Source organism: Pipra filicauda, unplaced genomic scaffold (assembly GCF_003945595.2).
Source record: "Pipra filicauda isolate LSUMZ 115617 unplaced genomic scaffold, ASM394559v2 scaffold105_size2325265_pilon, whole genome shotgun sequence".
NCBI classification, from domain to species: domain Eukaryota; kingdom Metazoa; phylum Chordata; class Aves; order Passeriformes; family Pipridae; genus Pipra; species Pipra filicauda.
In genome coordinates this window covers 18217-44016 of record NW_024103496.1, presented here as the reverse complement: position 1 = coordinate 44016, position 25800 = coordinate 18217, and the positions used below count along the sequence as shown (strand labels likewise).

At 36.0% G+C, this 25800-nt stretch overlaps 1 protein-coding gene across 4 annotated transcripts in view; it reads left to right on the top strand.

Moving 5' to 3' along the window:
• Positions 1 to 25800, top strand: part of ABCB1 (ATP binding cassette subfamily B member 1) — a 115539-nt gene that overhangs the window by 74228 nt on the left and 15511 nt on the right. For 3 of the 4 annotated variants that reach the window (XM_039379652.1, XM_039379646.1, XM_039379640.1), the window contains 18 exons: positions 3366 to 3482; positions 4449 to 4611; positions 5455 to 5564; positions 6298 to 6358; positions 7666 to 7813; positions 9156 to 9222; positions 12875 to 13066; positions 13735 to 13906; positions 15030 to 15154; positions 15858 to 16029; positions 17414 to 17527; positions 18501 to 18611; positions 19678 to 19803; positions 19991 to 20194; positions 20550 to 20720; positions 22882 to 23043; positions 24576 to 24758; positions 25583 to 25729. In XM_039379652.1, coding sequence (XP_039235586.1) covers positions 5479 to 5564; positions 6298 to 6358; positions 7666 to 7813; positions 9156 to 9222; positions 12875 to 13066; positions 13735 to 13906; positions 15030 to 15154; positions 15858 to 16029; positions 17414 to 17527; positions 18501 to 18611; positions 19678 to 19803; positions 19991 to 20194; positions 20550 to 20720; positions 22882 to 23043; positions 24576 to 24758; positions 25583 to 25729 — 2241 coding nt within the window. In that variant the 5' untranslated portion in view covers positions 3366 to 3482; positions 4449 to 4611; positions 5455 to 5478. Of the gene's footprint in view, positions 1 to 3365; positions 3483 to 4448; positions 4612 to 5454; positions 5565 to 6297; positions 6359 to 7665; positions 7814 to 9155; positions 9223 to 12874; positions 13067 to 13734; positions 13907 to 15029; positions 15155 to 15857; positions 16030 to 17413; positions 17528 to 18500; positions 18612 to 19677; positions 19804 to 19990; positions 20195 to 20549; positions 20721 to 22881; positions 23044 to 24575; positions 24759 to 25582; positions 25732 to 25800 lie in introns of all 4 variants that reach the window. The other variant, XM_039379668.1, reaches the window with a different exon arrangement.

The following is a 25800-nucleotide window of genomic DNA, read 5'->3' as shown; positions in this document are numbered from 1 at the left end:
ACATAGAGTAATCTTTGTGACATAAGCATCATAAGCATGCTTACATGACACATAAGCATCTTTCTGAAATATTGCCAAGATGTTCCATAAATAACCTAGGCAGATACATTCTCCTTCCTCATGTGTACCATACCATGGAATCAGTTTAGTTATAGGACTTGACCTGATTCTAACCACACCTGCTTATAACTTCCAACTAAATGGACACTTTCGTCAACTTTTGCCACCCTTGCGTGGTCAGTGCAGAAATCATCTGTCTTCTTTAGGATGTGGGAAAACTTAGCAAAATATCTGTCCTCAGATACCATGGAAAATGCTATAATGTCTTCTTCAAATGGCCCATGACATGGAATCACTGCCAGGTCATTTCCTCTATTGCTTAGATAGAAGGCTTTGTTTGCATGCCCCAAACCCGATAGACACTCACCAGAGGTAGTTTAAAACAGTTCATTTCCTAAATTCAATTCTGCTTCACAGTCCTGACTATACAAGGAACAGCTGAGGATGCTCCCATCAAGGAATCCCTGTAGCATTTAATAAGCATACCTTGCCCACAGGAGATGTCTCTGGATCCTTAGGATATCTGCCTTAGTTCTCTAATTTCTACTGGAACAGCATTCCTAGTGTGCCAGAATACAAGAAATATAGGCATTTTCTTACAGTAGTTGGTATCTCAGTTTGACTAGGTGCTCAGATGAGCTGCTGAGAGTTGCTACCTTGAACATTTTCCATATGAACAAAATCATTTGCTTTCAGTGAAAGGTGACATGGAAAACGGGACTGCTCTGAACACTTTTTTCAGTCAGGGTGAGCTGTTAATCATTCATTATTTATTGCTGACTATAAAAGGAAATCAAGGAATTACATTTACTGCCACGACCCCTATGCAGGGTCACGTGTCATTGCGTGCAAGCAGAATGTAAACTGTGCAGAGGTTGTGACTCAGGGTTGAGTCAGAAAGGAGAAGTCTAGAGTGCAAAGGTGAGGAAGTCGCAATACAAGCCTTCACTTTGTTCTTTCAATTATCATTGGGTGATACTGGAGTACTCTCTGAAACCTTGTTGTTCAAGGGTCTCCATGAATACTGACTTTTTGTGGAGCCACCCCCAGTCCTTCTGGCTCTGACCTACAGCCTTCATCTCCCATTCTGTCTGGGAAGTAGACAAGAAATCATGTTGTGATTTCACAGTCTACACAGGGAAAGGGAGGAACATTGAGCAAGACCCCTGTGGTTTGCTGATTAGTTCAATATTTTGTATTGGTTCTTTCTGCTGTTTCTTGGGCAGGAAGGTCTCTATTTACTAATATTACTCATATTACTCATATTTGTCTATGATTAGCACTTATACTGATCACGTTGCTGTTTAGTATGTTATGTCACTTTTACACAAAGCTTATGCTTAGAAATGAGTAAGAAACAAATAAGAAAAAAAGGTGAAATTTGGATTTGCAAGGCCAAAGTCTAATAAACTCAAGATTCAGTGGGAAATATATGGGAGAAGGTTGTTTTTGCCTTGACATGGATAATATCTGGAGGTCTTATCCTGATAAGCCTTGTTGGAATCAATGAACCTTGTTGGAATCAAAATATAGTTTAGTGATCTTATAATGGACCAGCTTGTCACAACTGAAGTGAGTTTTTCCATTCTCTCTGCCGCCAGCTTCAGCTGTTGACAGTCCCTGGACTAGAGATAGCTTAGAACTGCAAGCAAACTGGGATCTTGTACCTGGAAGTGTTAGGAGAGATAAGGAGCTTGGATTAACCATTGGGTACGACTTTAGGAAATAAATTTGTGGAAATTAAGATTAAAGACTCCTGATGGAAAGAGGGAAACTGGGGGTTAAGAGAAGCTGCAGATAGATAATGAGACATCAGAGCATCTAGTCTGAGTCAATAGAATGACTACAGGTGTTGCCTTCTCAGTAACCTCAGTAACTGTAGCCATAATGCAGCTGGCCACAACATAGTGAAATCTGATGGTCTGGTTGCTGAAGTCCTGCATGGTGAGAGATTTATTTCCTCCAATCTCTTTAGAACTGTTTCTTGCAAAATGATCACATGCAGTACAACTTGATATCATAACTGGAATCTTCCTGTTGAATCTCCCTGGATTGTTGTCAGAGGTGCACTGGTGTTGTGATATGTGAGGCAGACAGAGCTTTGGCATGTGACAGCATGTTTCTGGAAGCAGAAGTGATCGATATGAAGAAGCATTACCCCCACTGTCTATGGTTATGGCTGTTTAAAAGGTTTGGAGCTTGTGAACACGTCTTGACTGTATACAATTGCCTGTAGAAACAAAATTGCCTTAGAGTGTACAATTATTTGTTTTATGGTAAACATCAAAAAGGAACAGAGCAGTTTGACTCTGATTAAAGACTAACATGCAGAACATGGTCATAGTGCCATAATCGATGACTTATGAGATTAACTGAATGATTATTTTTAGTCATTTCACTAGTGTAACACAATTCAATATATAGATTAAATAAAATATGTAAGTATACTTCCATATTGCTACAGGACAAGAAAGTCAAATTACTTACAGAAACTTAAAATATTTCCCTATTTTTTAAATAAACAACAGATTGAGCCTACTTTCCACAAAAAAAAAAAAGGAACCTGTGAAAAGGTTTGGGTCCAGAGGATAGTAATGGCAAAGATCAATGGCACCAACTCTATCTAGAAGGTTGTAGGAACTAGGTTTTGTGTTTGGTTTTAGATTTGGGTTTTTGGTGGGGTTTTGTTTGTTTGTTTGTTTGTTTGGGGCTTTTTTGTTTTTTATCTAGAGAAGAGAGACAACATTTGTGAAAGCAACATTAGAAGTTTGAAAGCTGCAAATAGGAAAGGAGTAACAGGTCTAACCTGTGTCAAGGACAATTCATGTTAGACATCAGAAAAACTTCCTAGTGTTTCAGATAGTCTAAACGTCTCCATCGTTGTTTTTAGAAACTACCAATGGAGAGACAGAACTTAAACACCTGTCAAGAACGGCATATGTAACAATTGATCTGATCTGGAGGAAGGAGGATGGCCAGGATGGCGTTTTGACATTATATGTCATCCACATATAATGAGCTTTCATTGTAGAATAGCGAAATAAACAAAAAATTGGAATTCCATATTACTAGGCAGAAGCTGAACGACAGGTTTTTAACTCTCATAATTTCCTGTGTAATCTAAACATTTCACAAATTGTATGGAATAGAATGCAAGTATTCATAAAATGTGACTTTAAATAGTATTGTACAAGGAAATAAGTCAATATTACTAGATTCAATTTCTGTACAGGTACAATGTTGATGCTGTTATATATTTCATATATAGTGACTTGAGTTTGTAAACTCCTTTCCTTCTTCCTCAGGACTTCAGCTGTCTGTGATCCAAGACACAGTTGTGTCACCATCTCTCAGACTCGTGAGGAAATTGCTAAATTCTGAGCAAGAACTACAAAGAAATTGATAAAGGGGACTTCTGCAAGGTAAGAAAGGTAAAATGGCAGACAGAGGTAACAGTCTTAAGATGGAATTAAGAAACAGTTTAAGGATTCAAGAGGAAAACATCATCATGAAAAGGGAAAAGCAGCAATTTGGAAGACAGCAATTAAATCACAATGAGAATCTCTTCCAGAGGCAGTAGAAACCAGCTCTACCCCACCTCACTGGGGACTTCTTGGCCAGCAAAGACTTTTCCTGTTTCTTATTCAGAGCACTGAGCATACCAAGGGTCAGTTTAATATTTCATTAATTCAAGTTATCAACAATGGTTGTGTATGGTTACTAATCAGTAACTGCTGAATATGTTTAAGCTGTGTGTATTCAGCTTACAAAGGGCTCTTTGTGCACAGCAAAAAGTGTCTGTCCAATCAAAGAGACTCGGTGAGGGAAGGATTGCTTGTACTGTTACAATATTACGAGGCATATCATTGCTTAGAAAAGGTAACAGGAAAAAAATTGAGTGTGTCTGTAATAATATATGTTTTATTCAGCTTCAATTGGAAAAAATGTTTTCCACCTGCACAAGAAGTAATTTTATATTTTTTCTGCAATTTTTCATTTGTGATATAAAGTCCTGAGCATTTTTAAATCCCAAATGTTCCATACTATATTTCTTTAAATGCATTCTTCTGTTATAACTGTAGGAAGAATATAATTTTAAATGCAACTATACTGCAAGTAATGATTATGAAAAAGATTGTATCCTCACACATTAATGCATGATTGAGTCATATTGAATAACTCTGGTGATAAATAAACACCAAGAAAGTTGTTTCCCATCTGAACATACATTCAAAAATCAAAAAGATGCTAATTGAGAAGATTTCTGCTGACCAGAGCTATTTCCAAACCATTTTTAAACTGAGTCTGACACTCATCTTGCTGTTCTGCAGTTACTCAAATGAGAAATTATATGCACTCCAGTAAAATCCCATTTTCTTTCATGCTAGATGGGTCGTGTTTTCCTGGATTAGACTTAGAAGATTGGAAAAGAAGCAAAAGAGTAAAACAATCCTTTGGTGTTATTTGGTTTCTTTCTCACTGTGTATTCAAGAATGGATTCGTCCTTAAGTGTAACAGTTACTTGGAGCATTCAGCAACTCCTCTAATAAGGTAAAGAGGAATTCCTCTGAATTTAAGGGGCATAGTTAAGCCAACAGTAGATCCAGGGAACTTTTTTTGATGGAAGAATAGAGTATTCAGGGTTGTTTTCCCAGGTGACAGTGAAATAAGTGTGTGTTTAAGGAGTAGTATTATTCCCTTTAGGAAAAGGGAGGTACAGTCCAAAGTGCATACACTTTACTCGCCAAAATAGGCAAGGCAATTGGAGTGGGAAAAAAAATGAGAGAAATCTATTTGTTATCTCTGTCTTACGTAACAAGAACAAAGTCCAATCATGCAGTGTGTCCTGAACCATCTTAATTCTGCTCATGTTTGAGTAGTTTTTCAGAGGACTGGACACAAACTCAGAACAACCTTCTGGTATGTCAGTAGTTTGGGACTTTTTTTAAATCAGAGATATTTTGTAAATTCACTGATGTCTAAAATTGGGAAAAATCCAGTTAACTGGATAAAAATTAGTTATTTTAAATAAACATTTACTTTCTCCTTTATTTTGTATATCTTTGCTGAATTGCCGAAAATATTATGCTTGTATCATTCAAATGAAATTAAATGAACAAGGTACTGTTATCAAATGAATACGAATCCAAAATGTTTGTCAGGAAACACCAAACTTCTGGGCTGTTCTCAACATGCTTATACTTGTTGATTATGAGGATTCACTTGCAATGTATGATATTAATAACTTTACTGATTTCAGAAAGTACTGTATTTTTCTTTTAAACAAATGGTTGTTGAGATAATTCGAAAAACATTTATATTTTTGAGATTACTAAAATAAATTTAAAACATTTGCTTAAAGTTGTATATTTCTCAGTCAAATATTACTTTACAGGAGCTATTTTCAATAAATTAAAAATGCATTCTGAAGATGAAAAGAACTATACTGCAGATGGAAATATTCATGATGTTGCCAACCAGGGTCATGAATCTGAAGACAAACAGTAAGTATTCTTAAACATTGTGAACATTCTGTATTGAAGCTTGTAAGATTACATTACCTTATTTTATATTTAATTTCATTTATTTATTTTATTTTACTTTATTTTTCAGAAAAGCCTAATAACAGAAAGCTTGGTATCAAACTGAGAGTAGCATTGATTGACATGTTCATTTGGTGCAGAAGGACCTTTTAACTTTTTCTCGTAAGGACTAAATGTCCACAGTTTTGACTGGAGTTTATTGAAAAAATAAATCTGAAATATGACAGAAATTCTGTTGGAGTGGACATCTTGGATACATTTATGCTATTTGCTAGAGATTATCTTAATATCTTTCATATGGCAGGGAATCAATATTTTACATACCTTGAATATTTTATGTATTCCTCACCCACCATGTGGAAAAATTTGATTTTGTAAGTTATCTTCCCCTTTCCCATTTTGAAATTATATAGTGCTTCAGTTCACAACTTCCCTGACCAGGTAGTGGAACCACTGAAACAGGTGAACTGGGGAGAACTTGACTTAAATTTACAGCAGTCAGGAGCTGAAACCTGGAGATTTAAGGTATTCTCAGGAATGCTCAATAAATCATATTCATTTTACACACAATTTTTTTGCTGTAAATTTTTTTCATAATTGTATTTTAATTGAACTGCTTTAATATGTTGCATTAGTATTTCTGTAAAATGTCATCCATTTTTAAACTCATTAAAATCATCACACCTTTTCTTAGAAAGAAAAAGAAGAAGCAGAAGAAAGGGGAAAAACCTAAGGTGGTCAGCCCGTTTGCTCTGGTAAGATTTATTCTCTCTGTATATGTGTACCTACATATTCATGCAGGCACATTTCAAAAGGCTAAAGAAAAATGATTGCAATTATGTTAGTGCACTGCATCTATGATACTGTCTGTACCAAATACTGTGAGACTGCAGAATACTGGCTATAGCATGGAAATCAAGCAGTTCTCTTTGTGGATGCAGTTACATTAAAGAAGCTGTCTAATTACTGTTAATGATTCTTAGGAGTCTTCCCTTATAAGTGATCGTGCTAAACACACTCATACTAGATTTTTGTTTGTGAAAGATAGGGATTTCCATGTTCAATCATTTCTTCTGACACAATAAAAAGGGCATCCATGTGTCTGCAATTATGTGTGGTGTCCTCTAAATTACCAGAGTCAGGTCTAATCATACTGATTAGACCTATCAATCATTATTCAGTCATCTGAATCAGCAGTAAAAAGTAACTCTGTGGCATTGACGAAACTTAAAATTAAGAATTGAGTACTAAAAAGTACTTAAGATTCCAGATTTTTTCTGTATATTTCAAAAAAATATTTTATTATTTAATCAAAATCAGTCATAGGTCCTCTTTTAGTAATACTGAAATATTTTCTTTTTTTGTATGTTTTGTATACATGATACACAGCAATGATATTGCAAATAACAGACATAAAACTACAGTCCAGGATGCTGGACAATGCCCAGTTTCTTTACTTTGCTATATCAACTTGCACTTGTACAATTACATCATAGGACAATAATTTAAGTCAGTAATCTTAGTATTTTACAGTACAGAATAAAGCCAATGGCTTTGTAACAGATGAACTCAAACTTTATTAAGTTCAATGGCAGGAGGATTTAGGATTTCAGTACATTTTTATAATGTCTGTAGTACATTAGGAACAGTTTTTCTGACTGCATAATAATGAATTTAAAGTAAAAGAGATTATTGCCTTAATTATCACAATGCCATTATATATTTGTCTTATAATTTGAACTTTATATGGTAAACTTAAAAAGGGCAAATTTCTTGTGCCTTGTTTATCTATGGCCTTTCTTACCCAGGTGCAGATATTAATACATTAAAATAGTACACCTCTCTAATTTTGAGAGTTTATAGCATAAAAGTGCTTATAGTGAAAGGATTTATTCCTGTACATTTAAATTGTTTTGTAAACTGAATTTCTAATCAGATAAAGTTGTAGTTTTGTGACAGCAGGTGTACAATTGATAGTTTTGTCTTTACTTTCTTGACTTTGTAGACATAGCATTGTGTTAGCATTCTAATACAACAGTTTGAATTCATTTCTCACTCACAGTTTCGATACTCCACTTGGTCAGATAAAATGTTAATGATACTGGGCACTATTATGGCAGCAGCCCATGGAAGTGCTCTCCCTATTTCGATGATAATTTTTGGTGATATGACTGACAGCTTTGTTGCTTCTGGAGACTTAAATTTTACAGGTAAGAATATATCTGCTGTACTGAGAACAATGGCTTGTATTTAAAAAGAGATGGGGAGATTCAGGCATCTTGACAGGACATACTGATGTCAGAAACCCCTGTGCTATACTATCACACAAATTAGTAAGTCATGTTCATTGTAATAGACATACACTATATTTTGGGGGATTTTTATTGTAGTTTTTAGTTTCTGCATTAGTAGATTTTATTTTTGGCTTTTTTTTCAAATTACCTGCTACAGTGCACATTCGATAAATCATGTTTAACTGTGCTTGTAATAAACAGAAAGTGGCTGGTTTTCCATCTCTTCAGCATGGGCTCTTGTTGATTCCCTTGCGTCAAATCTGACAGTTATAGTTTATGAGGTGAATCAGATCAGTAGGTAAATTAATCGGAGATTCACTACCAAAAATAAAAGTACTAATTTTCTCTGGGATCCATCTGTTGACCAGCCTCATTTGCTGAATCAGAACTGTGAAATCAAACACAAAGGAAGGCAGGCATGCACTGCTAGATACGAGAGGAAGGAGTGATACTGTCACTTTGGTGTCAATACATAGATCAGATTATGTCATCCTCTGAACTCACAGCATCAGTAAGGGACTGTAGTGTGTGGGTAGTTTTTCTCATCAGTCCTCCCAGTCAAAGGGAAAGGGTTTGAAAGGGCTAATCAAATCTGGTCAATCAAAAAATGGTTACTAGACTGGTGGCACAGCCCAGGGATTCAGCTACTTCCGACCATGGGACTCGCATTGAGAAATCCCATCTCCTGGGGGCTGGGTGGGGTCCATCTGTCGAAGAAGGAGAAGAGCATCTTTGGCCATAGGCTTGCCCAGTCTTAAAACTTAAGCTGCCAAGGGAGAGGAACCTCAGTCCATCCCACTTCTACCACTGTGATACCAGTGCCTGCAAGAGATGCCTGGAGCCTGGAGAGGGGACCTACCTATGACTTGAATGTTGGAATGAGAGGATACAGGCTCTTCTGGAAGAACATTTGGGAAGATGAGAAGGGGGCGTCACCCTCTATGTCAGTGACCAGCTGGAGTGCATGGAGCTCTGCCTGGGGTTGGATTCCTTCTAACCCAGCCCATTCTATGATTCTATGTTATGCTCAGGAAGACTTTTTAATCTCAAGTTACACTTGAGATGGTTTTCTAGTCAATGGAGTTATGACTAATCCTATATTAGCAAAGTTCATTAATTTTTGTTAAAATTTTCTCCTTTCATTCAAATCAACTCGATTCAAAACGAGATGTAACAACTCCGAATATGCTGAACAGCATGCAGGAAAAGTAATTTGTTAAAGCTTACTCTATTAAAAGTATTTACTCTTCTTTCTAAGGACTGAATTCTTCTCAAATGAATTTCACTGCAGACATGCTCGAGAAGCTGGAAGAAGATATGACAAGGTAATTAGAATTTGGTATTTCCTCTTTTTTTAGTGTAGGCACACATTTCTATTCAAGCCATTCTTCTCCCAAGAATATTTTGCTCACTTTAAACAACACAAAAACAATGATTGATTGAATAATATATGTACCTAAAGATTGGCACATGAGATTATTTGAGGCACTGGGAAGATTCTTGAACATCCCCAGCCATTCCCCAAAATTTCCCTGTCGTCTCTTGCTCTCACCCATTCTGCCCCCATTTCAGGGGTGCTCCGTGTTCCAATGACATCTGCATTGCCTTCTTTTTTACTTCTCTTCCTCTGAATTCATAAAGAGTAATTGTTATGCTAAAAAATTATGTTAATTATCGTCCACTGATTCCTTGAGCTGTGGTGATTCACTTGCAAAAGCAGAATTTAAATTGTCAGATAGTATCTGCTTTGCTGCCCAAGGATCAAGTGCAACTAAATCGCTCTCTACAAATACCTGAAAGGAGGTTGTAGCGAGGTAAAAGTCTGTCTCTTCTCCCAAATAACAAGCAATAGGACAAAAGGAAATGGCCTCAAGTTGTGCCAGGGGAGATTGCATATCTTCGTGGCAAGGTTTGTCAAGCATTGGAAGAGGCTGCCTAGGGAAGTGGTTGAGTCACCATCCCTGGAGGTATTTAGAGGATTTGTGGATGTGGCACTGAAGGAAACATTGCTGGGTTAACAGTTGGATTCAAGAATCTTAAAGGTCTCTTCCAACCTAAACAATTCTATGATTCTGTGAAAATATCTGCAGAAAATACAGATTTAGATTATATGCAGCCTTAAATCTAGCATTCTAGAGCAGGCAATAGCAGAAGACAATATTCAGCAGATGCTTCTGCTAACAGAGCTCCATAAAGAAAAGATCAAATAAGCAGAAACATAAGCTGCTAATAGATGTGCTTTGTTAGGGGGCTTTATTAACCACTGTCCATACATTTGGTTTATGCAGGATGTCTACAGTTGATGTGCAATTTCTTGTAGCACTTCAGGTGTTTTTCTCAGGTTGAACTCTGTTCCTCATTAGGTATTGAAAAATATCTGATGTGGTCTTCAAGGCAATTGTCTTTTCTGAAGAGAAGGAAGACATAAGACATTTGCTGTAGTAACTCTTGCTGTTTTATACCAAAGTACATTATCATTTCTGGTAGCAGTGGACTGTAAAGTAACATCATTTAGATTCAGTAGTTAATTTTGTAATTAAAAAAGAAACTGGATTTACACCAGAAAAAAAAAGTTCTTTACCCTAAAATAAATAAGCAAATTAGGAAAAGGCCATTACTTAGAAATGAAGAACTTTTATGTAATGAGAATGAACTGACAGGGAATTGGCTTTTATGCTTTATAGGAGAGTGTGGCCACACAGTTTCTTGCTCCCTCAACATTTCTGTCAGTCTCTGACACAAATGCAAGCAATGCATACACACCTTCAGTGGGATATCCTTTTGCCCAGTGATTTGAAAGCAAATTTGAAGGCAGAATTGCAGAACTAAATAATTTGTGCATGGTTGAAGTTACACTAACTGTTCTGTGTTTAGTAAATACCTGATGCCTACTTGCACAATATTTTTAAAGTCTGTCTTCTGTTTACTCTAAAAGAACTTGAAAAATAGTTGTTCTTACTACCTATGAAATGATAGAACTTGTTTTGCCCATTATTTATTTGCTGAGTGATCTCTCCCTGTCCTTATCACCACCCATGAGCTTTTAATTGTATTTTTCTCTTCCCTGTCCAGCTGAGGAAGGGGATGGAGCATGTTGGGTTGGGCACCTGTCTTCCAGCCAGGGTCAAACAACCACAACCATCAGGCATGCCACCTTATCTTTTAGTCATTAACTCTGAAAGTACAAGTATGAATAAAAAGCAGCACAAGTTTCTCTTTAGAAACAAATTGTTTAATGAGGAATGTATTACTTCTTAGCAGCACAGGAACAGGTTTTCTTTTCCAAAGTTTCTAGATAGAGCCTTGAGTTAGTGATTTCACTGGTTTGAAGAAGCAGCTGGTTGTACCCACTCCTTGTTTCTCTAAGAATGCCTGCCAGCAGGTCAAATAATAATAAAACTCATTTACAAGGACAAAGATCTCACAGAGGTGTGTTCAAATACTGAAATATACACGTGGACTTGGTTGTGTTTGTTACTCAAACAACAGCTTGCCCAAACCCCTACTATTTCTCAAAAGAAAAATAACTATTACTTTACAATGCAATAAGCATTTACTCTCTGATTAGTTTCAGCAGTGAATTTACAGAATATGTTTTATCAGCATGGAGTCTGGCAAAGATATGAATCCCTTTTGAGACAATTTGTCATGAAACAAAGTCCAAGCATAAATCAATTCTTTGAAGTCATATAACATCATAAAATAATTGTCTAAGGTAATTACTGCTGAATTTAGATGTAGTGCTCTTGGGGTTAGTTTGGGAAGGTTTTTTTAAGTTTGTAGAGTTTTAATGAAGCTGAATGTGATCGAAGTCAATATTCAACTAACCAGCATTCCGTTAAACATTAACCTGCTTTTATTAAACTGTTTTGATTAAACACATTTCATAATGAGTATGGTTCCCAAGTCCCTAACTAAACTGTAAGGTATCATAGCTGCAAGAAAGACTGGATTAAAATTTGAAAATTTTGATCTGTAAAGCCATTCTCTCCTTTTTTGAGCAGAGCATTTGGACACTGATTCCTGCAATTTGCTCCTGCCAAGGAGCATGTTACAGTTCTACAGAATCAGTGTGCATAACTTAGTACACGTGAGTGAAAGTCATAAGAGTTTTATAGCTTTTTGCTCATTATTTGCTTTTATATAGATGCAGTATTCTTATAATTACAGATATATACACCCTGAATATTTAACCCTTGATTTTGGTCATGCTTTACAAATGGAATCAGTTCAGATATATTTTTCTGGTTTAATTCTGGTTTAAGTTCAGCTATAACTGATTCTGATGTCAATTGTGTATCAAATCAAAATTGATTTAATTCTTTTTGAATGGTTTAAAGTTGTGACTCAAGTTGTGTTCCAGTTTGAGAAATACAGTGGTTCACACACTCTTGGTTTAGATTTGTCACCCTGAACAGGGCTGAATTAATTTAAAATTAAAGTATCAGCTATGCACAAAACAGTGAGCAAGAGAATTTTTGATCCAATGCCATTTGCTTGCAATAGATGTACATATAGTAATGCTGTATTCTCCAATCAGGAAACATTTCCAGCATCCATGCATATTTTTATTTGTATAGACAGGCACACTGTATGATGTAAATGTGCATATAATATTGGTATACATGATTAAGTCTGTCCATGTTTGCTAAAAATGCTAGGGAGTTTTTGGAAGCAATACACGTAAGTGAAAATGATATTGCATCTGAAGTACAGTTCTAAAATAATCTTATGAGAAAATGCATGTTAAATTGACAAAAAAGAAAAAAAAAAGAAAGGTAATTCCTGTCTAACTATATCTTTGTTTTGGTTATTGCAAAAAAAAACCCCTGACATTAACTACTGTTCATAGAAAACTTATCAAGTTTTACAGAGGTCTGAAACAGAAGTAAGCATCACACCAAATTCAGACTGGTGAGGTAATTAAAATCAATTTAAGAGAGTCTTGCTTTTTTTGCCTTTTTTTTTTTCTTTCAGATATGCATACTACTATTGTGGAATAGCAGCTGGTGTTCTTCTTGCTGCTTATTTACACACTTCATTCTGGACACTAATAGCGGGTCGGCAAATAAAAAAAATTAGAGAAGAATTTTTTCATGCAATTATGAGACAGGAAATTGGATGGTTTGATGTAAATGATGTGGGAGAACTTAACACTCGTCTTCTAGAGTAAGTACACTATACCTTTCCCAATGTTATTTTGCCTTATTAATAAGCACGTAGGAGTTATATTTTTTTTTATTTTCATTGTGAAATTAAGTTTTCAAGTTTTCTCATGGAGAGTCTCAGAAACTGAATATCTAATATTTCTGATACTGGACTGTCACAAAGATGTCAGAAAAGCTTTTTGTTAAGTTTCCTTGAACTCTGAGGATGACTAAGGCCCAGCCTATGCGATTATCCCTTGGGAGAGAAAATATAGTTCATTTCTGTGCACACTGAGGACTGAATAAGCTGCCAGCTGATCCCAGCAGTGTGAACAGCTTTAACAGTATAACAAGATTTTCCTTTCTCTTTCCCTATCTTTTATTCCCAAATAGACCACAAGTGCCAAATTGATCAACAAACTGGAATTAAGAGAGTGAGAGTAGTTTTACACTGTAGAGGGAATTTCAACCTTTTCAGACAAAACCAGGTTTATAGCATTACAGTTTCACAAGAAATAGGAAATTTTCCTTGACCACACTATATAGTGCTTTACCTTGAAGAAAACTATTATTTGGAAACAATTAAATAGTAAAGATTGTCCTCCACACAGATGCTCATGTAACAAAACCGAAAACGTTTGTTTTCCTTTCTACATTTTTCTTCCTTTCTGGATCTAATTTGTTTTTCAGTGATGTCTCCAAGATTAATGAAGGAATAGGTCACAAGGTTGGACTTCTCGTTCAACAAGTAACGGCATTTGTAACAGGATTTATTGTTGGTCTCGTAAGAGGATGGAAATTAACCCTTGTAATACTAGCAGTTAGTCCTGTCCTGGGACTTTCAGCAGCCATCTGGGCAAAGGTAGGTTAACATACATTCAATGTCAGGTTTTATATTAATGAGAGATAATTAAATAAATCTACATATCTGAAATTCTTAATGTTAGAACTTGTTGTTTAGTCCAGTTATAGCTTTGGATAACACTGAAGTACATAAACTCTTAGATGAACTGTGTATCAGCACCCTCATGTTCAAGGCCAGGTTGGATAGGGCTTTGAGCAACCTGGTCTAGTGGAAGGTGTCCCTGCCCATGGCAGAGCAGTTGGAACTGGGTGATCTTTAAGGTCCCTTCCAAACCAAATCATTCTATGATTGGATGATTCTATGTAATTTCAATAATATCATTCTTATAGATTGGGCAGCCTTATTTGGTTTGAAGCTGTTTCTGCCCATATAGCACAATCCCACACAGAGAAGTAGAATCCGCATTTGTAAGTGTTTAACCACATCCACATAAGTACTTCTTCTGTTGAAAGGAATAATTGCACCTCCTGAAAAATAAGGGAATAAATTAGAAAAAAACTTGGTCTCAGACACAGAGTTTCTTTCAGAGCTGTTAACAACTTTGGCAAGAAATTTTAGGCAGACTTAGATGAGAGAAGGACCAAATTACTATGGGATTAGAATGACTTACATTTGTAGTTTGAAAGTCTTCCCATTTTTATAGTATTTTATTTTCCCTACATTTTAAAGGTCATGAAAGCTTTCTCTATCTTGAGTGAGTATAGTGCAGAAAAGGTTAGAGAAGCATGTGCCATGCATGTCTACTGGCTGAGTCTTCACAGACTGTGGCCAACTGATGTAAGTTATAGGGCCCTCTGGCTAATGTAGTCAGAGATGAGAATGAGCTGAGAAGATCTGCCTGGGGAGAACCACACCAGCTCACTATGAGCAGTCATCTAATCTCCTGCACTGGGTGAAAGCAGAGTGGAAAATCTAGCCCTTAGCTGTTTACAAAGGGTAACATTTAATTATTTGATTGAATTCACAATATACTTAAAATTTGGATATTGGACATTCTGCACTCATACATAATATAATCAAAAGGCTTCCTATTGGAAGAAAGTAACTATGATAAAAGTCTTTATGAAGTGCTCGAGCTCATTCTATTTTTCCTATGTCAAAATATTTGATCTTGTATTAGGTTCTCTCTGCTTTCACTGACAAAGAACAAGCAGCATATGCAAAAGCAGGTGCTGTTGCAGAGGAAGTTCTGGCAGCAATCCGTACTGTAATAGCTTTTGGAGGACAGGAAAAAGAAATTAAAAGGTAAGAGCAATATTTGCTTTCATCAGTGTATTTTAAAGTCCTTGTTTCAGATAGTTTGAAGTTTTCTAGTATCTTTGTTGTTGAAAGTCTTGTTTTCTGCATTTTTAGGTAATGGAAGATTGTCTGTTAGAGACTATTACAAGGTTCACTATGTCTTGAAAGACAATTAGTTATTTTTTTTAGAAAAAGTCAAAATAAGTTGATTTGTTGTCTCTGCTTTAGAGGGTATACAAACTACTTCACACATCACACAGCAAGAGCTTTAGACAAAAAAAAGATCCCTCTCACAAGAAGAGATAACAATATCCTTGGTACTCTGATTACTCAGTAGCTGTGAATGTGCTAACAAACAATATCTCTATTTCCACTACTGTAATTCTTGTGATATATTTTAACCTTTTATCTTAAGTGGTTCACTATCAAAATTCACTGACCTTCGGTTTATTTAAGGAACTTGAATGCCAATCCCTGACCTGCAATGCCCTTTTATTTCTACATATCAGGTTGACTGATGTTGGCCTTTTTAGGAGTTACCTTAGGTTACCTTGTTCCAGGATTACCTTTGTACAGTCTTTGGGTTAGATATTTTATATATCCTGATGTACTTTGTGAGCATTCTTGTCCTAACTCATCCACACAGTTTTTGGTGCCGTGTGCCATGGTACAAGTGTAAGTCTATTTTGAACTTCTTTCTTTCTTCCAGATACCATAAAAATTTAGAAGATGCTAAAAGGATTGGAATAAGAAAGGCTATTATAGCTAATATTTCTATGGGTGCTGCTTACTTACTGGTATATGCATCATATGCACTGGCCTTTTGGTATGGAACTACTTTGGTCTTAACTGATGATTACACTATTGGCCAAGTTCTGACAGTAAGTATTAAGGAGTAAATTCTCAATAATAGTGAGAAAAGCACGTTAAATTATGTAATGAGAACTTATTTGATTTTAATGAGAGTTATGGGCCAAAATTGGCTAAGTAGAATCCCTTCTGAACAAGAAGATTCTCACCACAGAAGTCTACATGTTTTCATAACATCTCAAAATCTATATGAACCTAAAATAAAACATATATTATTTTCCACTGTTCTTACGTATTTTTTGGAATCACTTCTCAGTGTTTTTAGAAATTGAGGGGGATAAAAATATACTTGTGACTAGGAAATATGTAAAAAACCCATTACTCGTTAGTCATAACTTAAATTCTTCTCTTGATGTGGCAACCATTCTAATTTTCTATGAGATATCAAATTAATACGGTAAGAAGAATAACTTTGTTAACCATAATAAAAGCCCAGACAGGTGACCATATGCATATATTTATTTATTTTTTAAACTATCTGTTTTGTTTTGTTTATGAATCACTGAAGTTCATGAAAAATGTCTCTGATATGTGTCTTTGGCTTTTTGGAACCTTTTATGCAGGTTGGCATGTAGAACACTCAGTGAGGTTCATGAACTTGTGTGTAATTTATTCTGTTCAAAGTCTTTGCAATTTCAGTTATGTTGTAGTTCATTGAATGGTGGTTTTATAACAGGGATGGGAGGGTGTGGCCTTATCATGTGTTAAATTTGTGAGTAGCTCCTATTCAAGACAGTGGGTGTCATGGACTTTGCTCTGACTTACTGTGGCTGTTAGGAGCTCTGAGCAGCATCATTCAATTGCCTTCTTTTTTTTTAATACTAGCTGAAAGCAATAAACTATGCTACTCTGAGAAAACAGTTTATTGGTTCCTTTTCTCTTTCTTGTTTGCTTGCACTCCCTCTCATTGAAGCAGAGGGATCCTTTATTACTTTGTGATGGAGAAGCTGGATTTGTAGCCCTCTATTTCACTGTAACTTTGAAAGCAGAGTGATAGTGCTTTGCATATCTGTCTTTGTTTCCCTGGAAGATATGTAATATACTTTCCAGTCTTTGGAGTGTCTTTGGCCGAAGAATGAATTAATAAAATCCCGAGACATCAAGTGAAAGTCTACATTTTTTGGCATAGATTTTACAAGTCTCAATCACCTTTTCACTTCTTCTCAATATGTTTGCAGCATTAACATTGTGCATGAGCTCAGTTCTCAGCTGACTCTTAAAAAGCCTTTTTCTTAACGTGATTCTCTGTTTTCAGTTTTTCTGTAATTCTAGATTCCTTAAACTTCTGTTAACAGGCATGGAGCCTCCTGATGCAAAGATATTTAAAGTAAATAAATAAATGTAATTCTCTGGTTAATAAGAATGAATATATGTCACTGTAAATATTTCTTTCAGGTCTTTTTCTCTGTATTGATTGGAGCTTTCAGTATTGGACAGACTGCTCCAAGCATAGAGGCATTTGCTAGTGCAAGAGGAGCTGCCTATGTGATCTTTAATATAATAGACAATGTGAGTATCCTTGCCCTTCTTATCATTTCAAAACTTCTTTTGAAGATAAGAGACCTTTCTTTTTAAAGACAGGCACTATTTATGGAAATGAAATTAATAAGATTAAATAACTGTGTAAAATAAGCAGAAATATATAGATAAAACCAGACAGAATGTGTAATTATTAGTCAGTTCCTCTTTGTCTTTTAGAATTATCAGTCCTTGCTTCAAAGGTAAAAGTACTGGATCTCTGAATCACTTGGTTTCAAAGGGTATCCTCTAATGTTTTTATCATGAAGGACATGCCTGTGGTGCTGTAATCACACGATTATAGACAATGTAGGTATATGAGCATAGTTTTCACGGTATCAGTGACACCAATGGTAGTGTGAGTGCCAGCAAATCAATAAAACACAACCTGGTAAACTGGATATGTACCTCAACTGCCAAGAGATTCTAAAATCAGAGAAGCTGTGATTTTGCTAGCTAATGAAGCTCTATGAAATGCAATTGCATGTTTTGGATTATTGTTAAGGTATACTTCAAGTTCTAGACCCACTCTGGATGGAAACAAACTCACTGATAATTAAGAAATCTGCTTCTGAGTAGTGATCAGCAGATCAATTGTTTCTCAGACAAATTGTTTCAGCAGAAAGGCCAAAGCTATAAATGAACAGCTCATTAGAGATGATGTACTCAGGTTAATCATCAGGCAGTGAAATGAATCTCAGATTATGGCTAGCTGTGGGTACAGTCTTAAGGACATTTGGTAAATTCACACAAAAGCTTAATGGAAAAATTCTAAAAGTATTCCTGCATAAACCTATCATCGATGCAGCAACGAGGGAGCAAAACATCATGCAATATTTTTCTTTCAGAAATCTCAACTAAATTACTTAAAACCCACATTTAATGTCTCTGAAGAGTAATGGTGCACTCCAGGACTTCTTTATGAAAAAAAATGGGGGGGGGTGTTGTATTTTATTTTGCACAGGAACCTCAAATTGACAGTTACTCAGAGGCGGGTTACAAACCGGACTACATTAAAGGAAACTTGGAATTCGAAAATGTTTACTTCAATTATCCATCCAGACCAGATGTTGAGGTATGTAAATGACACTTTATATATATTAGAGTTAAACATATAGATGATTTGTTGGGAAAAAAAATCATTAAGAAGTGACATAAATTAAATTTTCTTGAAAATATAACAATTCCAAGTTGATTCTCTAATGTATATAAAACTACCTTGCCATCACAGTGATTTTAGCTAGATATATTTACACCTTAGCCAAACATGTTAAGTTTTCTGAGTAACTTTCTGTCTAAAGTTATAGTAAGCGTGGCTATGCAAAAAACCATAAATATGTATTTCTATCAGAACCTAAACTTACACCCTAACCCAACTGTTTGTGTATTGTAATAATAATGAGATCGTGGGTTTCAGAGTACTTCCAATGCAGCTCTCTGATGACTGTGTGTGAGAAAGCAGATCCAGCAAGGACTTGCTATACATGGAATAGAGATCAGAATCTGTATTTGTCTGTCTAGCCAGAGAATAAGTTTGCTTTTTGAAGCACTGTCATAAATCCATAGTTTGATTCAGTGGAGATGGGAGACATTTCAATGATTTCTGAAAATGTTTTCATGGGCAGTGTCTTTGCACTATGTAATTATTTCCTTCCTTACCTTGAAGGAAAATCACTGGCCATGATGAAACAATCTTTCTTACTTTTGATAGGCAAGAAGAAAAGACACAGAGCTTTTAATGATGACTTTTACATAACTTCCCTGTAGTTTACATGGTACATTAGAAAGAATGTGAGGCAACAGAATACAGGAATATCACATCATATTGCATTTCTATACTATATTTTAGTTTTGGTAGTAATGTTATTATTATTTTGTCATATGAACTGGTTCATGAGAGAGGTACTTGTGAAGTGTGTTGTATAACACCTTGATATTGGACCAATCGTGATGTAAATGTAAGGAAATTAAGCTGAAATCATGTTATCCAAAATTTAAACCCACGTTTACAAATTTTATTTTGTACCAGATTCTGCTACAAATACAAAGAGTATTTTATTGTAGTCTTTATATTTTCATCAAATTTACACTGATATTTCTACATACTGTTATGTTTTTGATTCCCTTTCCTATATGCACAGATACTGAAGGGCTTGAATCTCAAGATTAGTTCTGGCCAGACAGTGGCCCTGGTTGGCAGCAGTGGCTGTGGGAAAAGTACAACTGTTCAGCTCATCCAGAGATTTTATGATCCCAAGGAAGGCACGGTAGGATACCTCAAGTGAGCTGACTGCTCTGTATGTCACACTTGTTGAAAGCCTAGTTCTGGCCTCACTCACCTTGTTCCAATGATATGGTGAAGTCTTGCCTAGAAAGGCATGTGCCAGCAGGGAAAGTGAGGTTCCTTGGTCAAAACACTCAGTAAACATATTTTGTCTGCTTCCTTATGATTAGGTTACCATTGATGGGCAGGATATTAAGACCTTGAATGTAAGATATCTGCGGGAGATTATCGGTGTGGTGAATCAGGAGCCCGTGCTCTTTGCTACCACTATTGCAGAAAATATTCGTTATGGCCGTGAGGACGTCACCATGGAAGAGATTGAAAAAGCTACCAAGGAAGCCAATGCTTATGACTTCATCATGAAGCTGCCCAATGTAAGCAGACCAGTTCTCCTGCTGAACCACTTTCTTCTAAACCCTCTTGTGCCAAATAGTTCCTTAGGAGGAACGCTTGTTAAGAGAGGCAGCTATCCTTGGAGCTGTGAATATGCAAAGCTATGCAGAGGTTCTCGTAACTTTTGAGAAAAATGTTAATTTTATATCTTCAGGTCATGATTTGGCAGGTATTTGAAGAACTATTAGAATTCCAGGAACACAAATGATTAGGTGGGTTTATCCAAGTACGTGTTTATTCCTGTAAAGGAAGGGGTGATTCTTTTCTTCACACTGCCTGTCTTTGCTGGGAATACTGTACCACTGAGTGTTTTGAATGCGTGTGGTTGTCTTGTAGAAGTTTGAAACCGTGGTTGGAGAAAGAGGGGCACAGCTGAGTGGAGGCCAGAAACAAAGAATAGCAATTGCCCGAGCTCTGGTTCGCAATCCTAAAATTCTTCTGCTTGATGAGGCAACATCAGCTTTGGATACTGAGAGTGAATCAGTTGTACAGGCAGCACTGGACAAGGTCAGTAGTGTTTTAAAATGAAGCAGGTAAGCAGGAGCCTAATATTTACTTTTTTCCCTGACTTTTGTTGAAAATAGAGACACATCAAACAAGAAAGGTAAACTTTGATTTGGCAAATGTTCTTTGTAAGGAGAATTTTTGAGATCCTGCAAGTACTACAGAGAGGAATCTTATTTCAAGCGAGAAGATGGAATCATATTTTCTGCATTATTAAGCTTAAATCAACATTTTCTTGGTGTAAATACCATCCTCTGTTATTATCTGTCTTACTGACATGCGTCTTGTTGTCAGTCACCTGCTTAATTAACTTATGAAGCCTAACAGAAAAAATAAGCATTACCAGCATGTTAGAATTGTTTGTCGCTGTGACTTGGCTTGAAATACTCCAAGGAAACACTTGCTTCAGTTAACATGAATTCTTCTAGGTGCTTCTTTTGTTCTTAGGGTAGAACTGTCTTGATAATGGACAGCTCATCCATCGTGCAACTCAGGAGTCTCTATATTTACCTTACAAATTTGTATCCTTGTGAACCTTTGCAGAAGACCTAGGGACTCATAGAATCATAGAGTGGTTTGGGTTGGAAAGCATCTTTAAAGATTATCTAGTCTCCACATGGAACAGGGACACCGTCCACTAGATCAGGTTGCTCAGAGCCCCATCCAAGCTGGTCTTGAACACTTCCAGTGGTGGGGCGTCCACGACACTTGGCAACCTGTTCCAGTGTCTCACCACCCTCATCGTAAAAATTTTTTTCCTTATATCTGATCTAAATCTACGTCTACCCTCTTTCAGTTTAAAACCATTGTCCTTTGTCCTGTTACTACAGGCCCTGGTAAAAATCTCTCACCTGGTGGTCATAATGGTGGTCACCCTTTAGGTACTGAAAGGCTTCAATGAGGTCTCCCGGGAACCTTCTTTTCTCCAGGTTGAACCCCAGCTCTCTTAGCCTGTCTGCATAGGAGAGGTCTGTTAGCTGTTTTGTAGTTTTTGTGGTCTTCCTCAGAACTCACAGTATTCCAGGTGGGATCTCAACAGAGGAGAGTAAAGAGGGAGAATCTCCTCCCTCAATCTGCTGGCCACGCCTCTTTAGATGTAACCCAAGTTACAGTTGGCTTTCTGGACTGCAAGCACACATTGTCAGCTCGTGTCCAGTTTTTCATCCACTACTATTCCAAAGCCTTTCTCTGCAGAGCTGCTCTCAATCCATCTGTATTGATGTTGAGGATTGCCTTGACCCAGGTGCAGGGCCTTTCACCTGGCCTTGTTGAACTTCACGGGGTTCACATGGCTTCACTCCTCAAGCTTGCTGGAGACCTGAATGCTATCCCCTCCCTCACGTGAATAAGGTGCACCTCTCAGCTTGATGTCATTTCTAAATTTACTGAGTGTGCACTCAATCCCATTTATCTATGCCAATGAGGAAGATATTAAATAGTATGGGTGCCAGTATGGGCTTCTGAGAGACATCACTGAGGATGAACTCCCATTTGTTTTCCTACAAAATTCCACTGCTTAGGATCATTACTTTGATTAGTTAAGCTAAAATTTGCTTGATCACTTTCACACAGCCTCATGATTAAAATGGCAAGCTCTGACATTTAAAACATTAGGTGTAATACGTTTCTAAATATCCAAAGATAGGTAGATAGTTGAACTAATTTTACATGAAATAGTAGGAGGTTTTATTTTTACTGTAGCTACTTGAGTTAACAATGGCTTAGAGCTTAAAACACTGAATTTTTTAAAATATGAGTGTGAAGTATTCTCTAATGCTTGTGTGTATAAATTATTTTCCATGAATTTTAAGGTTTAAATTGAGAACTATGGGCTTAAATATAAAACCTTCTAGCATTTTAAAAATTTTAATGTTTGTAACATTCTAAAATTTTAAATATTGAGAATTTTGTTTAGATATTTGTGATCGAAATTGTAGGATGTACATGTGCCACAGTGAAAGATTGTCTCTGCTTCATTTTCAGGGTAAAGATTATATTTCTGCTTTAAGGTACTCATTGAAATATGCTTTTAAATCTTTCTGGCAAGTTATATTTTCTGTGAACTCTTTTAGTGTTTCCTTTAGGTCTTATTCAACTCTAGTATGCAGAGGAACACTTTCTGAATTTACTTAGAAACACTCATATTAAACTTTGCTATTTCTAGGCAAGGGAAGGACGCACCACGGTTGTAGTGGCTCATCGGCTGTCGACAGTCCGAAATGCAGATCATATAGCTGTGTTTGAAGGTGGAGTTGTCGCAGAGCAAGGAAATCACCTTAAACTGCTTGAGAGGAAGGGAATCTACTACAAACTTGTTAACATGCAGGTACTTTTCTCGCTAGCTGTTGCCTCGGTTTGGTTTTTGTTTTCCTCACCCACAGTCATTGTATGCTATCAGAAGTATGAGGAATTCTGCAGGATTTGTTAGCAGCCAAAAGAAAAAGTGCTTTGACAGGAGAACAGTAATTTGACAGAGGAGACCACTAGTCTTGATACAATACCTATTAAACCCAGGATAGCACATTTTTAATCCTCTAAGTATTTAAACCTGAAAGATTATTTTATATTTTCCTTTTATGCAGATAATGTAGAGCAGATGACTACAGGAGGTTGCTATTCCATTTCTTGTTCTTAGCCTATGATAAAAGGTAAAATAGAGTAGCTGATACTCAAGGAATAGAGCAGGCATATTTTAAGCTGTTTGTTTGTATTCCTTCATATTGAATTTCTTTCTAAAGAAAAAAATGTGGAGGAATAGAGGAAAAAGAAAAATAATCCAGCTATGCCAAGTGTGAAAATATGTTTTGAAGTTATGTAGACAGAAAAAAGAGATTAGATATTATAATAAATATCAGAAATGTATTCATTCTTAAGTGAAGACCAAAACACTTTGATATTTACATCCCAGTGTCCCATGTGACCATTAGGTTATAGCAGAGCTTCACTTTGTTTTACTGCATAACCACCATGTCCAATAAAGAAACTGAAACTGTCTCCTCAATATGTCAGATGGAAAAGAGTAAACCAGACCAATTAAAATATTTCTTCATAAAATATAAGAATGCATCTGGTTACTTTAGATTCAAAGTAACTTTGTATCCAAACAGATGTGATTATGGGAAAAATGAGGAAATATAAAATGGAAAGAAAATTTAAAACCAAAAAAATAAGACAGTAAACAAAAAATGGAAAGCAAGAAAAAAGTTATTTTTATTAGTAGTGGAAACAGCAGGAAAAAATAATAACTTTCTGGAAAAAAATAAACACAAGTTGAAGGCAACTTTGACTCCAGTTACTATTAAATATCTTAGGGGTGGGGAAAGATTTATTTGTTCTGTCAAAGAGACTGGCAAAACTACCACCAAAAGTAGGGCTCTTTTCCAGACTGCTCAAGTTTTTCAGTCAAAATCTGTTTCATCCTGAACTTTCATATTCCATTTAAAGTCAAGAATTGCAAAGAGTGTTCTGTGGTAAAGAGGGTTCATTTTTTATCTCTTCATGAATAAACAGTGTATACCCTGAGAACCCAAGATGAGTGCAAATGGTTTACCCTCAATTTAAAATTCTGTTAGTAGTTAATTCATAAAAAGAAAGAGCAGCCACTTTCACTCCCCTGCAATCCCCTTAGTAATAATTATTTTCTTGAGAGGTGCGATGCCCATATGAATAAAGCTCTGAAGACAGAGATCTACTAAAATATAATACAGATTTTCATATCTCCTTTAAAGCATTATATGTTGTTTCCCCCATATCTCTTTCAACTGAAACAAAGTTACTTTTACTTAGATTACCTTATAATTTTGAAAGTAATATATATATGCATAATTAATCTTAGTATCACATTCTTCCCACTTTTAGGCAATAGAAGCTGAAGTTCCCTCATCAGAAAAAGATGAGAATGCACTAAGTGTCCAAAAACGTGAATCTGAACCAGAATCTGAAGAATCCCTATCAAGAGGATTGAGAAGACGATCAACTCGGAGAAGCATGAAAAAGCCAGGAGAGCAAGATGATGGCCCTGATGAGAAAAAAAGTTCACCTGTAAGTATCTTTGCAGAGATGTTAGTCAATTTGATTCCTTTGAAAGATGTATGTTAAATTCATTCTCCTGCTCAAGAAAGATACAGGAAGAAGGAGGCTTTTGTTAGGGGTGAAAAAACCATGAGAATTTTTAAATTCTAAATAGCGTTCAACTGTTAATATTCATAGCTTGTTGTTTTATTCTCAACAGGAATGATAATACAAATAAAATGGGACTTTAAAAGTCTATAACAAGGTTGATGGGTTTATTATTGAAAATCAATTAAGTTTAAAAGAAATATACTTATGTATATTTGCATAACACACTGACATAGTCTATATGGGTTAAACATTCATTTTTGGGTCAGCAACAGAGCATTTGGCCCAACATACAACTCTTACAATAAAACTTGCAACCCCCCCCCCAAATATGATTGCGTTCATATTTACAGTGATGACTTTGCTGTTATAAATGCTTAGTAAACAGTTACTTCAATTAATCTAGTCATGGATTACACACAGCAATATGCCCAGAATTAATAGTTCAGTCACCATTGACCAATACCAAGAGTATTCACCAACAAAAATTATATAAATAAACTAATATACAATGACAAGAGCCGTAGATGTAGCGTAACAGCCCTTTCTTCCTTGTATTAGAATAATAAAAAGAAATGTACAATCAGCTTTTTGCAGTTTTGTACGTTTATTCATGTTATTAAAAGGTATGCATTTTTACTTCCTCTGAGTAGATTCTGAGAGGAGGAAATTGACTATTAATCTCTCTTTTTCTCCCTATTTCTCCAAATGTTCATGCCTGTCCTAACAGAATTTCCATTTTTTAGGAGGAAGAATTACCTTCAGCTTCGTTTTTGAAAGTTATGAAGTTGAACAAAACTGAATGGCCATACTTTGTAACTGGAACCTTATGTGCAGTTATCAATGGAGCTTTACAACCTGGATTTGCGATCATATTTTCTGAAATTATAGGGGTAAGTTGGAGTAAAATATGCCAAAAACTATATTTACACAAAATTTGTTTCTAGTAGAATTAGATTTAAAG